General features: G+C 52.7%; 1 protein-coding gene across 4 annotated transcripts in view; it reads right to left on the reverse strand.

The window, feature by feature from the left end:
- ABLIM3 (actin binding LIM protein family member 3) overlaps window positions 1-15,112 on the reverse strand; it is a 107,742-nt gene that overhangs the window by 37,579 nt on the left and 55,051 nt on the right. For all 4 annotated transcript variants that reach the window (XM_045815236.2, XM_087867876.1, XM_087867877.1 and 1 more), the window contains exons 6-8: window positions 12,924-13,050; window positions 9,026-9,119; window positions 2,081-2,168 (exon numbers count right to left, since the gene is read on the reverse strand). In XM_045815236.2, coding sequence (XP_045671192.1) covers window positions 2,081-2,168; window positions 9,026-9,119; window positions 12,924-13,050 — 309 coding nt within the window. The remainder of the gene's footprint in view (window positions 1-2,080; window positions 2,169-9,025; window positions 9,120-12,923; window positions 13,051-15,112) is intronic.

The raw sequence follows: 15,112 nt of genomic DNA on the forward strand, positions 1-15,112 counted from the left end.
TCTGCCGCTGATGCTCTACCCCTCTCTGGGCCTCACAGTTCCCATCCATACACCGGGGGTTGTTACTTCATAGTCTAGGGTGACCTCTGGGACCCTTCCATCTCCAGTATCTGTCTGGCTGTACATATAAGTAGGTAGTTGTAAATTTCCAGCATCTTGGAAATGGTCACCTAGTCCAATCCAACAGAGAATTCCTGCCCCAGCATTCCCAGTGGAAGGTGTGAGATTCTCTTGACTATCTTTAGGCCAGTGGTTCTCAACAGAGAACAATTTTGCCCCCCAGGGCAGATGTCTGGGATATTTTTGGCATCAAGTGGGTGGAGGCCAGGTACGCTACTGAACACCCTGCAATGCACAGGACAGTCCTTACACCAAAGACTTCTCTGGCCCAAAGCGTCAACAGTGCCAAGGTTGAGAAACCCTGCAAAGGCACAGGCACGCGTTGCAAGTTGAGGGAGCTTGGGCATTTGCGGCTAGCACAAGCATGATAGGAAGACACACTCTCTGTAAGTGCTTCCGGGGGTCTTAGTTCTGTCCTGGGGGGAAATGTGGAGGAGGGGCCTTCCAGTGGCTATTCAAACATCTGGGGATGACTAATCGCCCAGCTATCCAACCAATCAGCCAACAATGACCACCTGTAGAGTGAGTACTTAGTGGGGTCAATGTTGGGAGCAAAAAGTCTCCGGAGAAGGCGAAGGCTTGCACCGCAAGTTGGAGGGGACCGGGAAGGAGGGAGTGTGTTAAGTTGTGGGTGGGGTGAGGGGGCACCTGAGGGGGTCATGCAGTCGGGTGCGACCCACCTGGGCCTTGAATGGCAGGATTTCCAAACAGGGCATGGGAGCCTGGAGTGTGCCAGGAGGCAGGCAAGCAGAGAGCCCCAACAAGGACGAGGCAGGGTGAGTTCGCTGTCTGCCCCTGCCCCCCGTCCCCGCCCCCCAGCCTCACTTCTCACCTCACCTGCTCCAGCTACAGTCTCCCACTCCTGCCACCTGCCATTTCTTCACCCACCTCAGAGCCTGACAGATTTTGTCCCCTCAGGGGGCGTATCCCAGCCCACCCATCCTTTGGGGCCCAGCTCCTGGCCCTCAGGGAATCCTCCCCAACGCCCACTCCACACATTCAGTGCTCTCAGAGTCCCTTACCTCCCCCCTTCATAAAGCTTATCATGATGGTTATCTGTGGGATTACTGACTGCGGCGGGGTCGGGGGGGGGGGGCGCTCTCCCACTCGGGGCTGGAGCTGGAGCTCACTAAGGCCCTGCGGCAGGGCCCGCACATGGTGGCGTCTCAGGAGATGGTTGTTGAGTGGATGGAGAAGCAATTGCAAGAGGGCTCTGGCAGCTGAGATGTTGGGTTTATTCAAGGCTAGAAACAGTCTGAGACCTCAGTGAGAGGGTCCTGAATGCGAGGCCGAAGTGCCCATACCTACAGTGGTGGGCAGCGAGGGGCCCTGAAGACAGGGATCTGCCGAGAACACTACAATATTCTGGGGGGATAGACTGGGCCGAGGTTGGAGCATAGAAGAGCCTCGGGTGACCGGGAGCCTTCCAAGAAGCCTGGGGCCAGAGGGCTGGGCCCTGGGAGATGGCAGAGGGAGACAGTGCCTCTTTGCTTCTTGGAGACTGCTGGTTCCCTTCCATTCCTTTTGGTGTACCCCAAGCAGCAGGCCGCTGTGGCGCTCAGAGGGGAGGGGGCGGGAGAGGGAGGTGGGGTGGAGGCCATCAAGCTGCGGACGTCCCTGCAGCACGCAGCACAGGCATCTCTGTGGGTTCTCGACCCCTTGGCCTGGTTCAGCTCCCGCTCCCGCCCCCAGGCGGAGCCCAGGGAGTCTGCTCAGAGCACTGCCCGGGAAGCAGGCCAGCTGGGCTGCGGGGTGGAGGCGCACAGGGACAGAAGGCAGATTACATGTCACTTCATATTAGCCACACCGGCAACTTTCCCAAACCACCCAGGGAGGGGCGAATTAATTGCAATTCTGAAGACAAGCCAAAAACAAAGATAACACCGCAATGAAGGAGACCGTACCTCCTTCCCAGACGCGGGCGGCTAGGGCTGCCTTCCGGAAGGTCCGATCTGCTTACCTGTGAGGTACATCTCCTCTCCTTCAGTGAACATCTGGCGGCAGCGGACGCACCGAGCGCAGGTTGGATGGTAGTGCTTCCCTCCTGCCTGTGGAGATAAAAAGAAGGAGGAGGAGGTCAGAGGTGGGCCTGCTGTCCAGGGAGCAGGTCGGGTTTGAACATCTCCTGGGCACATTAGCGCTGCTGGTGCCTTCGGGACCCTAAGGCTGGTGGGGAATCTACCCAGGGGAGTCCAGAACCGTCTAAAAGCCCACCTAGGAACCTTGGTGATTCCATACTGTGGGTCCCTGAAGGAGGTTCAGGGGACTTCCCTGGCCACCCACACTTCTATTGTGCTGGTGGAAGGACCCCCTGAAGGCCACTGGTCCCACCTCCTCATTTCTAGATGAGGAAACCATCTTGCTTTGAGGACATCCCAACATTTCCCCAAGAACGGGGCCCTTACCACTGGCAGTACCTGAGTGACTTTGAGTGGTACATGGACCTGGGATTTAATGACAAGGGATCAGTGAAGAAAAGGCCCTCCTTTTCAATCCCCTGCCAATTCTTGTTTTATTATTTTTTAAAAATTTTATTTACCTAAGTAGTCTCTATACCCAACGTGGGGCTTGAACTCACAACCCCGAGATCAAGACTCATGTGCTCTTCTAAGTGAGCCAGCCAGGCGCCCCGAGGTCTTCTGCTTTTTTCAACGACAGAGTACCAGTTTGGTGCTAGTGTGTCTTTGACATCTACCTGACACTTACTAACGTAGCTTTTAAAGAATTAGAACAGGTCTGAGGCTTGGCACGTCCACAGCCAGAGAATCCAGTTAGAGCCACATTTAGTTTTTGGTTATTGGCAACATGGCCCGTGATCTTGGTTTACCTGCTACTTTTTTTTTTGTTTTGTTTTGTTTTTTACTTGCAAGTGAGCCAACTTAAAGACAAATGAAAGCATTAGGTAAGAATGCATATACGAGGTTCGCAGACATGGCAAAACTTCTGAGAGTAGCACGTGAAGGTTTGGTGGACAAATAATGGGCCCCACAAAGGCAGGACCTGCTGGGGAGTTTCTGACCTGGAGGCTCCGGCCTGTGGCTGTTGCACCCCAGTGCCTTGGCCCCATCCCCAGCTCACCCCAGTCTAGTTTGGGTGAGCTCCCTTGACCATTCCCACTTTCCTTTCCTACAACTACTTCAAATAGAAATGAATGATTTGCAGCTGCAAATTCTTCTACGGGGGAAGAAACAGCCTCAGAGAAGGTTATAACTCTAGTTGTCACTGGAAACCAGTAGCAACAGAAGTTGGACCCAGGAGGGCAGGTCACCCGGGAGGGTAGGTCACCCACGTAGCATTCACTTCCACGCTGACCGTTCTGACACTACGATCCCAGCCCAGAGGGCTTCGTATGCAGGGATCCTTCAGCGGTGGCTTCAGACTCCCCATATGGAGGAACTCAGCCCAGCGATGGGGTTGGAAGGTGGGGCTTGTTTTGAAGGTACACTTGACCCTTGAACGGCATGGGTTTGAACTGCATAGGTCCATTTACAGGTGAGCATTTTTTTTGACAAATACAGCACTGTAAATGTATTTTCTTTCACTTGTGATTTTCTTACTAGCATTTTCTTCTCCCTAGCTTACGTTATTGTAAGAATACTATATATAATACATACTTCACACAAATACGTGTTAATTGATGTTCGTGTTATGGGTGAGGCTTCCAGTCAACAATAGGATACTAGGAGTTAAGTTTCTGGGGAGTCAAAATGATATATGGATTTTCAACTGTTTGGGGTCGGTACCCCTAACCCCGTGTTGTTCAAGTATATATTTTGCATGTTACGGCAAGGTTAATTTGGGGGGATATGCCTGAGGGCAATTGATGGATATTGGGGGATTGTTAAAGGCCCTTCCCAAGCTGTCACTTGGCGGGATGCTAATGGGTTCCTTCCAACTCAAAAATTATAATTGCAATTGAATAATGCTGATGGCTTATTTCTGAATCGTTTTTGGGGTGGTAGATGGGTAGGCATGGGCTTATCTATTCTGGAGATGCTTGATTTATTCTAAAAACTTAGCAAGAATGAACAAAGGGCAGATTTTTCAAAAAAGAAAAAAAAAACTTCACTGTTCCTGTTTCCGCGTGGTTTGCGTGGCTCCCACCAACGATAAAATGCCCTTATCATCATCAAAGCAAACCGTGTTCAAACTCTGGAAGGAGCCTGCTATCTTCCCTAGCTGAGATGTCGTGGGACTGATTCTCTCCTACCATGACAAGGATAATCGGTTTAATTAGTAGCCTCTTCCTACTTTGTGTCTCTTTATCATCATTTCAATTATAGACCTGTTTTCCAGGGAGGCAGCGCCTTGGCAAAACCAAAGTTTGGCATCTTCCTAAATGTCACGCCCCATCACCCCACCAGGGCCGAGAGAGGCTGAGACGCTGCACACCATCTCAGCGACAGCTTGGAAGCAACTTGAGGGAGACAGGCTGCTGGAGCAGCCGGCACCAACATAAGGGAAACCAAGTCAGCGAGGTAGGATGGGACATTCTGTCTGTTAAGAAACCGAAACCAAGAAAATAGTGCAGAAATATGGGGCATATTGGAGAGGGCGGAGAACCAGAGCAAGGTCAGGAGAGGCGGTACTCGATGGTGCGGTTCTCCTCGGAGAGGACACAGACTAGGAAGAATGGAGTGGGACTGTCACCCAGCATGCTGACCTCTGTCACTGAGGTAGGGCTTGTGGGGTGGCCTAGGGAGGGAATGGGAAAGGGGAAATGGAATTTAATTACGTGTCTATTGTGTCCCTGAAAATGCCCTGGGCCCTATAGTGGGCAAGTGTTTTGTTTTCCTGGCCAACATCCTTCCCCCTTCTTCCAGGAACAGCACCAGGCCTTCGCTGGGTGGGACTACCCTTTCCCCACATCAGTCCGTGTGGTTAAGTAGGGCTGACCCCACCCATAAGTGTATTCTAACTCTATGGTCATAGTTATTTGGAGATGGGTCTGAGGTTGTCCAGTGGAGCCAGGATGGCAGGATACTTCAAATGCATTCGTTTGAGTGCTGGATCCAGCTGGGCCTGAAGCAAGACCTCCTTCTGGGCTTTTTATTATGGGAGCTGATAAATTTCCTTTTTGGCCCGAGCCATTTGAGTATAGTTTCTGCACCTGCAACCAAACTCCTGACTACCTGTAAAGACACTCCTGTCTGTGTCCTTGACTCTCGCATGACTACCCTACTCACAAGACGTCTGACAGTAGATGTGCGTGAGGGGTGTTCCAGAGCAAGCAATCACTGAGCCACCAGTGGGGTGTCCCACCGCTTAACTCAGTTCTGACACTATTTACCTGGACCGAGCGTCAGACCCCACGGGTTAAGGGCTCCGTCTCACAGGGCTTCCCTCCCCCACTTCGGATGCCAATCCCAAGTCCCAGGTTGTCACCTGTGCTTCTGACCGACTGGCTATAAACTGGGGCTCCCACGACCCCCAAGCTGGGTTCGATAATTCTCTAGAATAGCTCGCAGAACTCAGGGAAACACTTACCTTTACCTGGGAGAAAAGACAGAGGTGAGCATCCAGATGGAGGAGATTCGTAGGACAAGGGGTGTGGGAAGGGGCTCAGAGCTTCCAGGCCCCCTCCCGGCGCACCGCTCTCCCAGAACCTCCAGGGCTTCAGCAACCCGGAAGCTCTCCAGACCCCATCCTCTGGGGACCATTATGGAGGCTTCTTCACACAGACACGATCCATCATTACCTCACTCTCCAGCCCCTGCCTCTCCCCCTCCTGGAGGATGGGAGGTGGGGCTGAAAGTTCCAAGCTTCTAATCATGGCTTGGTCTTGCTGGTGATCGCCCCCATCCTGAAGCCCTCCAGGAGCCCACCCAGAGCCGCCTCATTAGAACAAAAGACACTCTTATCACCCAGGAAATTCCAGGAGATTTAGGAACTCCACGTCAGGAACCAAATATTAGAACAAAAGATGCCCCTAGTACTCTTAACACTTAGGAAATCGCAAAGGTTTTAGGAGCCTGTGCCAGGAACTGGGCAGAAACCAATATATTTAGTTTCTATTATTTCACACTGACATAGTCATCAGAAGTTGAATAACAGTTGTATTCACCGTGATAGATAAAGACTCTAAGTCTTAGAGAAAGTGACTTGCTTCAGGTCTCATGGCTAGAAGTGGCAAAATTGGAATCCAAGTCTGTTTCACTCCAACCATGTAGCTCATGACATCACACGACCTCAAAGACCCCCCGAGTGGCTGAGAGCTGAGGGCACGTGTATGGGATAGAGGGGTCTGGAGTTCTAGATTTTAGTTCCCGCTGTCCCGGAAACACCACGCATGACCTTGGAATAACATCACACGTCTTGGGGTTCACTTTTCTCATCTGTAAAATGAGGAGGGTTAACCAGTTGATAGCTAAAAGTCTCTTCCAGCTCTAAGAAAAAAAAAAATCAATAAGCCCATGATGCTAATGGAGCCTCGTACAAATGGAATCAATTGAAACCTGGTTACAACAGCAGCCCGAGAGGAGGCTCCCACGATACTAAACACAGTAGCACAAGGGAGAAGACAGGCACCGCACACAGTTTCAAAGCAGCTTGGAAATGCTGGGATGAATTCCCATCTGCAGCCCTGCGTGTGATCCAAGTTTCCCCCTTTTCCAAAGAAAAGTCTGCTTTTATGACCTCTTATCCCACGGACTCTTTACTCCCCCACAGTGCAGATGCCTTTCTCCTATAACCCTGCAGACCTGAAACTGTCCTGAAGCTCACCTTTCCCCGCCCCACAGCTTCTTCTCAGCCCACATAGTCCTCAACTGCTCTACAGAATTGGACCAATGCTGGCAGACCTCGCCCTCCTTTCTGAAGCGCTTTCCTTTTGGGGCCTGGCCCCCAGTCTCCCCCACAGCCCTGACTGCCCTTCTTCTTTCTCTGACATCTCCTCAGTCTCCTCGTGCCACCCATAGCCACTCCCCAAGGCTGCCTTCAGCCCACTCCTCCCTCCCTCTCCCACCTCCCTCTCCCTCTCCCTCTCCCCTTCCCTCTCTTCCTCTCTCTCTCTCTCTCTCTTCCTCTGTTCTCCCCCAATCCCCGTGACTCCCCTGGTGCTGACTCTTATTCAAATCCTAGCCTTTTTGAGATTATTCCTTCCACGATGCTGCCAGAGCTTTGTTCCTGAGCTCAGCTCTACATTTCTGACTGCCTTCCTGAAACCTTCCCGGAATTTCAATCACAACCTGTCCCGAACGGAACTCGCTGTGCTTCTGCCCAGATCAGCTTCTTTCCCTGCCACCCCTGGTTCGGCAGAGGACAGCACCAGACTTCCTCTCATCCCGGCTTCACGCTTTGGTACAACTTTGGGCCTCTTTCCCTTCAATCCTCGTGTTTACCGGCGGCCCCACCACAAAGCTATGGGAATTCCACTCCCATTATGCGGGAGGCAGGTGGGTGCTCTGTCCACTGCCACTATAGGTCTTGAGTCCTGCCCGAGGTGTCATGGCCTCCTCACTGGTCTCCCACTTCCAGTTTCTTTCCTCTGAATGTAACCCGTGTCCATCAAGTCATCCTCTCTAAGGAGCAGCTCTAAGCGGGTCACTCATACTCAGTCTTTCCCCAACCCCTGTTGCTCAGTGAATCCCATACAAACACCTCACCCTGGAATGGGGCTCTGAGAAACCAGGGCCAACACCCTAGCGGTGCTCCTGTGTCTTGCCTTCTCCTCCACACTGCAATCCCACTGCTCCCTGGAGAGCTTTAATGGTTTATCAGCTCTGTGCCTTTATCTTATTCTCTCTGACTCCCTACAATCTTGCCGCGTTGCTCCTCTGTTTAAAACTCTCCAATACCTTCCCATTGCACTTACTACAAAACCCAACTCCTACAGGGCTACAACGCCCTATGTGGTATGCGCTGTGTGATAGACCATCCTCCCCGAGCCCCAATTTACATAATTCAGCCACACTGACTTTTTTCTCTGTTTCCTGAGTGGGTCAAGCATCACAAGGCAGCCTGCTTCTCATCCTCGGGGCCCAGCTGCAGTGCCTCTCCTGGGCTCCTGCTTCCCTGGTTAACAGCCCTCTCTCCTGCTGGGCCCAGATGTGGCTACAGAATCCTTCTCAACACACTGCTGCCTGCAGGGGACCACCACCAACTGGCCCACTTTGACCCAATTAATGATTCTGCTCGTAAGAGCTGCCCCAGTCTGACATCCGCCAGCCACTGTCAGAAGGGATAACCTAGCGAGGCAAAGACATTCACCCCGAATGTGAGCATGAGTTAGCAGTTGAGTCAATATCCGAACCCAATTGTTCCTGGTCTTAGGCTATTGTTCGTCCTTTGTACCAAACTTTCCTGTTTTTAATTCCTCAAGGTGGGTGGTCCTAAAACATAGGAAGACAGCTTTCGGAGCCCACAGGGTGTGGGAAGGAAGGCCGGGAAGGGCAGCAGACAGGGGGCTGGGGCAGGGGCTCAGCAAGGGTGCTGCGGGCTGCTTGCTACTGGAAGAGCTAGTTGTGCGTCTGAAGCAGGGGAGAGCTGTTGCCATGGCGATGGACCAGCCAAAGCAGGGCACAGGGAGCAAGCTGCTAGAACGAGCTGGTTCTTAAATCAGCACATTACCAAATGCTTAAAAAATTAAAAATGGCATCCATCCTTTAGCCCGGTTGGGAAGAAAACCATAATTGTTCCTCCCCAGTAATCTAGCTGGGTCTGAGTCCAGAGAAGCCACTGATATTCCCAGCACAGCGTTTTTGGAACCAGGAATAATTTTGTCCAGTTTCTCATTTTAGGGGTTCCCAGAGAGGCAAAGTTATCTGCTCAAGTCCTGGAGTAAGCTAAGCTGAGGTTGAGGCAGCGGGGGAGGGGAGGCTAGGGAAGGCGGGGTCCTCAGCGACGACCTTCTGGAGTCACCGGCCATCCTGCACAAACACCTTCACGGCTACTTGAACCCACTCACCTCCAAGACCCTGCCGCTGATGTACCGGTCACAAGTCTCGCATTTAATGCCAAACTGGGAGTGGTAGTCGGACTCGCAGTACGGAACGCCGTCCCTGCAAGAGGAAACCCACACAGGGAGAGGAAGTTGGGGGGGGTCCATGGGGGTGTCATGTGCAAGTCCCCGGACCTGTAGCCAGTGGTGACTGGACCAAGATTAGAAACACTTGGGGAGCTTGTTAAAAATGAGAACTCCCCAGACACCCCCAGATTTGTGGAATCAGAGAACCCCTGGGAGGGGGGGCCAGGAATCTGCCTCTTGACAAACTCCCCAAGTGCACCTGGGAACCACTGGTCTGGGCTGCTGGTCATGGATATCCCTTTTCTATTACCCTTCTTTCTATTTCTCCCCCCCAAGGTCTCCAGACCCACTCTCTTCTTTTTATCTCAAAGGACTCTTTTTAAAACGTCTTGTAAAAACGTATGAAGGTTTGTTTTATCTAGATGAGGTAGTCTTCGCATTTGGCACATTACAAAGGCATGAAGTGAAAAGTCTTCTCCCTCCTCCCTGCCCCTTCCAGGAGGTCATCAATGGGGTCAATTTTTGTGCATAGCCTTCAGGGCTCCTCATCTGATAAAAAATTTTACCTGCGGTGAGAGAATCATCTGACTGTGCTCCCGGGTCAGGAGATAAGGGGAACCTACCCTAACCACTTCCGATGTGTTTCATTTTCGCCTGGTGCTTCTCACTTATCAGGCAGTAATAAGATTATTGTGAATTATTCTTACAGTGCCCCCTGCTACTAAGAGCCACTGACATTGATGGCTCGGTGTGTGGCCTGGCCCTCTGATGGTGCTTTATGTAGATTATTGCGTTGAATCTCCACGGCAGCCCTGTGAGGTCAGAACTATCAGTCTCCCTACTGCGTTAATGAGAAAACTCAACTCAGAGGACCGGAAGCTGGATTCAAACCCAGGCGGTCTGGTTTCTCCCCCGCTGGGGTCATGTGGCCTGAAGATACAGCTGTCATGTGCCGCGGGGCTTGGGCTCAGTGCCCGGCCTGTAGTGAGCACACAGCAAATGGCAGCTAGAGGAATGCCCATGATTGTGGAGAGGGGTCTTCAAAGAAGACATGGAGGTAGCTGGGGGCATCAGACGGCTCGCCCCGGCTCTGGGCCCTGCCTGGCTCTGAGGACCAGATCTGACGACACGGCTCTGTAGCGCTAATGAATCCACGAGAGAGAGGGCCACTTCCCCCACTTTTGGGTGTAACAGAACTGGCTGATGCAGACGGGCCTGAAGGACAGTCATGCCATCGTTTCATCTCCAAGTAGTTGCCACGTTGGGATTGCTGGGAGCCCACCCTGTGCTCTCCTGAAGGAGAGGGAGCAGTGGGGACCCACGCTCAGCGAGGGCCAGTGGTCAGACTGCTGCTTGAAGGCCCCCGAGACGAGCTTCCTCCCACCCCTGCCAACCCTTCCACACTCCGTGGGTGTGGGAGGGTGACTCTGCAGGGGGAGAAAGTCATTCTTCAGGAGGTAGGTACAATGAGCCAGCAAAATTTGTGTATAAATGCCAACCCCACCTCGTTTGGACCCATGGGTTGAGAGGCCTTGGGGAATTTGAAATATCCATGACCCTAAAAAGAGGCAGATAGTCAAATTAGTATTTACTAGACACTTACTAGTATGATGTCTGAGCCTTTGCACCACCCTACGAGGAAGGTCTTCTTATCCCTGTTTTTATAAACGAGGAAACAGACTGGGAGAAGTTCAGTCCTTTGCCAAGGTCATGCAGGCCGGCTTCTAACCCAGGCATCAATGCCAGAGGCAGTGCCGTTAAGCACCTGCCGCTCTGCCAGCCGCCAGCCGAAGAGCCCAGAGCCAGGCCGCGGAGGCCTTAGGTGTGATGGGCGGTGGGGGCTGGGCCTTCTTGACAGGAGCTCTGAGCAAACCCTACACCCTCGACTTAGGCTCACAGACTCAAAGACTTCAGGCTGGCGACTCACTAAGGGCACTTCTTACTTGGCAGGGACGGAGGGAAATGCCAAACTCCTACTAACATGGCATTCGAAGCTCTCGGTGATGTGACCTCAGCTCACCTCTGCAGTCTGGGACCCTGCTTCACCTGCGCACACGTCTGAGCCCCGGCCAATGAGACGGATGTGTCAGGCGCCAGCCTGTCCCTGCCCAGGCTGGGCGTTCCGCCTACAAGCTTTCCTTCTTTGCGTTTTCAAATCTAACCCCTGTTTTCAAGGTCTGGCTCAAATAGTGCCGTCTTCCATGAAGCTCTCACAGGTTCCAGACTGCACTCCCCGCTAGTTTGAAGGGCTCCCTTCTTTCTTGGAATAGTCGCAGACCTTCACTTGGACCGCTGACCCAGACGGTGCTGTCTGGTGGCATCCATGTTTCCTTTTGCCCATAGCCTTGCCTGGTTTTCCTTTGGGAGCCACCCCTTCCCACTCACAGTTACTATGGGTCACAGAGGGCTGCTCTCCGGCTCTAGGATTTATATCCTCCTGGCCAGTGATTGGTCGGGAATGCACGTGTGACCCAAGGGTGGCCCAATCAGAGGCAACCGTGGGACTCTCACCAGAGTCCCTGGGAAAGAGGCCTCTGTCTCTCTGCCAGGCTGGCTAAGCTGCTAGAACGAAAGCCTGGGGCTGCTGGTGATCATCTCTGCTACCCTTGGGGACGGCTTGTTTCAGAATAAATCCAGCACAGAGGAAGGGAGAGCTGAGAGAGAGGAGGAGGGGGAGAGAGAGAGAGAGAGAGACTTTCAAAGTGCCAGTAACATCTTTAAGCCCTGGATTCAGCCAGGCTGGAAGTCAGTAGGCCTCTGGCCTTCCCATTTCTGAGTCAGTAAACTCATTTTTGCTTAAGTGAGTTTGAATTGGGTTTTCTGTCGCTTATGATCTAAAGGGTCTTAAAGAACAAACCTCTTGGGCTCCCTACCACATAACTCCTGGTGCCGTAATTCTTTCTGTATCTAGTTTATCTCCCTCATTAGACTATCAGTCTCCTGAGGCAAAACCCACACATGCGCAGTGGGTCAGAGCGCGCCCTCAGCCGTGTCCGCGTCATAGAGCATCGAAGCTATGAGGGTCTGCGGTCGTCATTTCTTTCAGGTGCTTGAGTATGGCAATGTGGTCACGAGGGGTCTACTGGCAAGGGGGGGCTCGTCTGGTGTGGTGCTGTGCTGCCACCGGGGGTGGGGCCCCCTCCCTGACAGTTTCGTGTGTCCATTGTATCTCATACCGATTCAATTCATTCAGCAACTGTATTGTTGGCCAGGGGCTGGGCATTGCGCGAAAGGCAGCAGTGGGTAAAACAAAGGCCCTGCCTTGGCGAGGACAGACATTAAATATCATCATGGAGCAAGTTACTTACTTCCTGAAGCCTCAGCTTTCACAGCTTTTAAAATGGGGACGGACGCCTCACGGGGTTAGTTGCAGGGTTTAATGCGATAACCCATACACAGCCATTAGTATATCTTTTGTACGTAACAAGAACTCGGTAATTGGTAGCCAGTATTATTATCATTATCAAAAAGTTAACCTGGATGAGTGTATGACTGCAAACGGTGTTAGCCCGTGTGAAGGGAACAAACAGGGCCCCGTGAAGGCTGGTGTTGGGGGAGTGGAGGGGGCACAGGAATGAGACCGCCTCCGGAGAGTAGGTGTGGGACCCAAGACCAGAGGGAGGAGAGGAGCGAAGGCGTCAAGGAGCGAGAAGAGCATCGCAGGCAGAGGAAACAGCCCAGAAGGGCCCAAGGGTTGGGGAGGTGCTGTTTGTGGCTGTGGGAGTGGGTGGAAGTGGAAGGAGATGCCCAGGGAGATTCAGGTAAGGACACCCTGGGGCAGGCCGGTAGGATGCGGGGGTCCTGGAAGCCAGGGCGGGGGGATGGAGGAGACACCCACTTGCTGATGTACTCCCCGGTGAGGATGACGCTGCAGGTCTGGCATTTGAAGCAGCTGACGTGCCATTGCTTGTCCAGCGCAAGGAGCGACTGGCCATGCTTGATTTCCTCCTTGCACCCAGCACAGTCTGCAAAAACAAGAGGACGCCACTGAGCAGAACATCCCGGGCCCCTTGACCATTGCTATCATCTCAGCCCAAGCGAAGGAAACCCCTCCCTGAAAACCAGCCTTCTCCCAGCAGCTCCCACTCTGGCACGGGCACCTGCCTGGAGCTCTAGCAGGTGAAAGCAAGGGCCCCGGAGCCCTGGGCTCTGGACAGGAGGTCTTGGTGGGAGGGAGAAAGAGAGACATTCTAGGATTCCTCCAGAAAGCTCTCTGTCATCTTGACCGCTGTTCACCCCACACAGACAGACCCTGCTCTGTGCCTGGCCTGCCCTCAAACAGTTAAGTCAGCGTGCTACCCTCTGTGCCTGGGAACCTGCCACATCAGCAGTACCCGGGGGCCAGCAGATGTGCCGCATCTGAGACCCGTCCAGACCTACTGAACTTGACCTAAATCTCCAAGCACCGATGACTCTGAGAAGCACTGCTCCAGGGGATAAGCTTAGTATCTAATTTTTCCTACCCTTGGCTGGACGCTCAATGGCAAGGACCCTGTCTGTGTTTTGTGGTTAAATCTATTCTCTCGCCTAGTGCTGAGCTCAACACCCAGCAGGAACTCAAATCATATTTGCTCAATGAATATGAAGGAGTGGGCCTCATAGCACCCAGGCAAAGGACAGAGCTTACCGTGCCTGCCCCCTTCCCAGCATGCTTATAATACGCTGAACATTTTCCTCCCCAAGGATCAGAGAATCTGGTAAGACCGTCCCAAACCAGAGAGGTGTTCTTACTCCCCATCCTCATCACCCTGGAACGCGCACAAGGGCCACAGAATGTGGGGGCCAGGCATCTGCCTGTTGCTCAATCCGTGTCTGGGGAGGGGCAGGAAATGGAGCCAGCGTCCAAGGTACTTGGGAGATGCTGGGAATTCAGGCCTACCCGGCCGGATGGCCCACTCCGGAGGAGGAAAGGGTCATGGGACAAAGTTTACCAGAGGACAAGCCTCTCCATTGGCGCCACAAGACAGATGCATACTTTGGAGCAGTGGGGAGAAAAGAAACTGCGTACTGAGTTGGGAGAGGCTGGCTGGAAGCCCTCGTGTCCAGCTGGGAGCCAGTCCTGGGAGAGAAAATGATGTGTCTGCCTGTCGAGGAAGGGAGTGTGCCCAGCCAACAGTGGGGAAGGTCTGGGCCCTGATGAAGTGCTTGGACGAGGCAACTCCCACGGTTCCCGCCTCTTGGCTCCCTAGCGCCTTCCTAACATCCCTTAACACAGGCTGGGGGCGGGAGGGTCTCTGATTGCAAAATGCTTCAAGCCCCAGGCCTTCAGATGGGGGCTGGAAGAATAGTTTTGGGATTTCTTTTCCTTCCTCACTCCTGGAAAAAGTCTACCCACCTCCATCCCAATAATCACGGGCTTTAGAATGTAATCATTTAGAGACGTCAGGCACCCCCTTCTCCTTTTATAAAGGTGACTTACCCATGCTCAGGGGGGAGACCCTGAGGGCGCAGGGGTCAACTACTGAACCACAAATACTGAACTTGTGTCTGTCGGCCTCCTGGATAGGGTTAAATAATTTCACGGGGGCTCAGAGTTCACAGAGTCCTTGGTCACAGTCCCACCTAATGCAGGAATCTACAGCATTCTCGATAGGCAGGCACCGTCCTCTGCTTAATTGCCTCCAGGGGTAGGAAGCTCACCCCCTTTGGAGGAAGCCCACTTTGCCTTTGGACAGGCAAAATTGTCACAAGTGCCTTCTTTTATTTTTTTCAGTTTATTTTTTAAATATGTATCACATAAAGGTTTATTCTTTTTTGTAACTCCATTTTTAATTTCCTATCTGATTTTTTAAAATTGCAGTATAATTGACACACAATGTTACATCAGTCTCAGGCGTGCAACATAGTGATTCAGCAACTCTATACCTTATGCCTGCTCAGCCCAAGTGTAGCTCCCATCTGTCCCCACACACCGCTATTCCAGTATCCTTGGCCACATTCCCTATGCTGTGCCGTTCATCCCCGTGACCTACCCCTTGCATCACTGGAAGCCTGTGCCTCCCACTCCCCTTCACCCACTCTGCCCAT

This window comes from Ursus americanus, chromosome 15 (genome assembly GCF_024610735.1).
Source record: "Ursus americanus isolate L20-20 chromosome 15, mUrsAme1.1.p, whole genome shotgun sequence".
Taxonomy (NCBI): Eukaryota; Metazoa; Chordata; class Mammalia; order Carnivora; family Ursidae; genus Ursus; species Ursus americanus.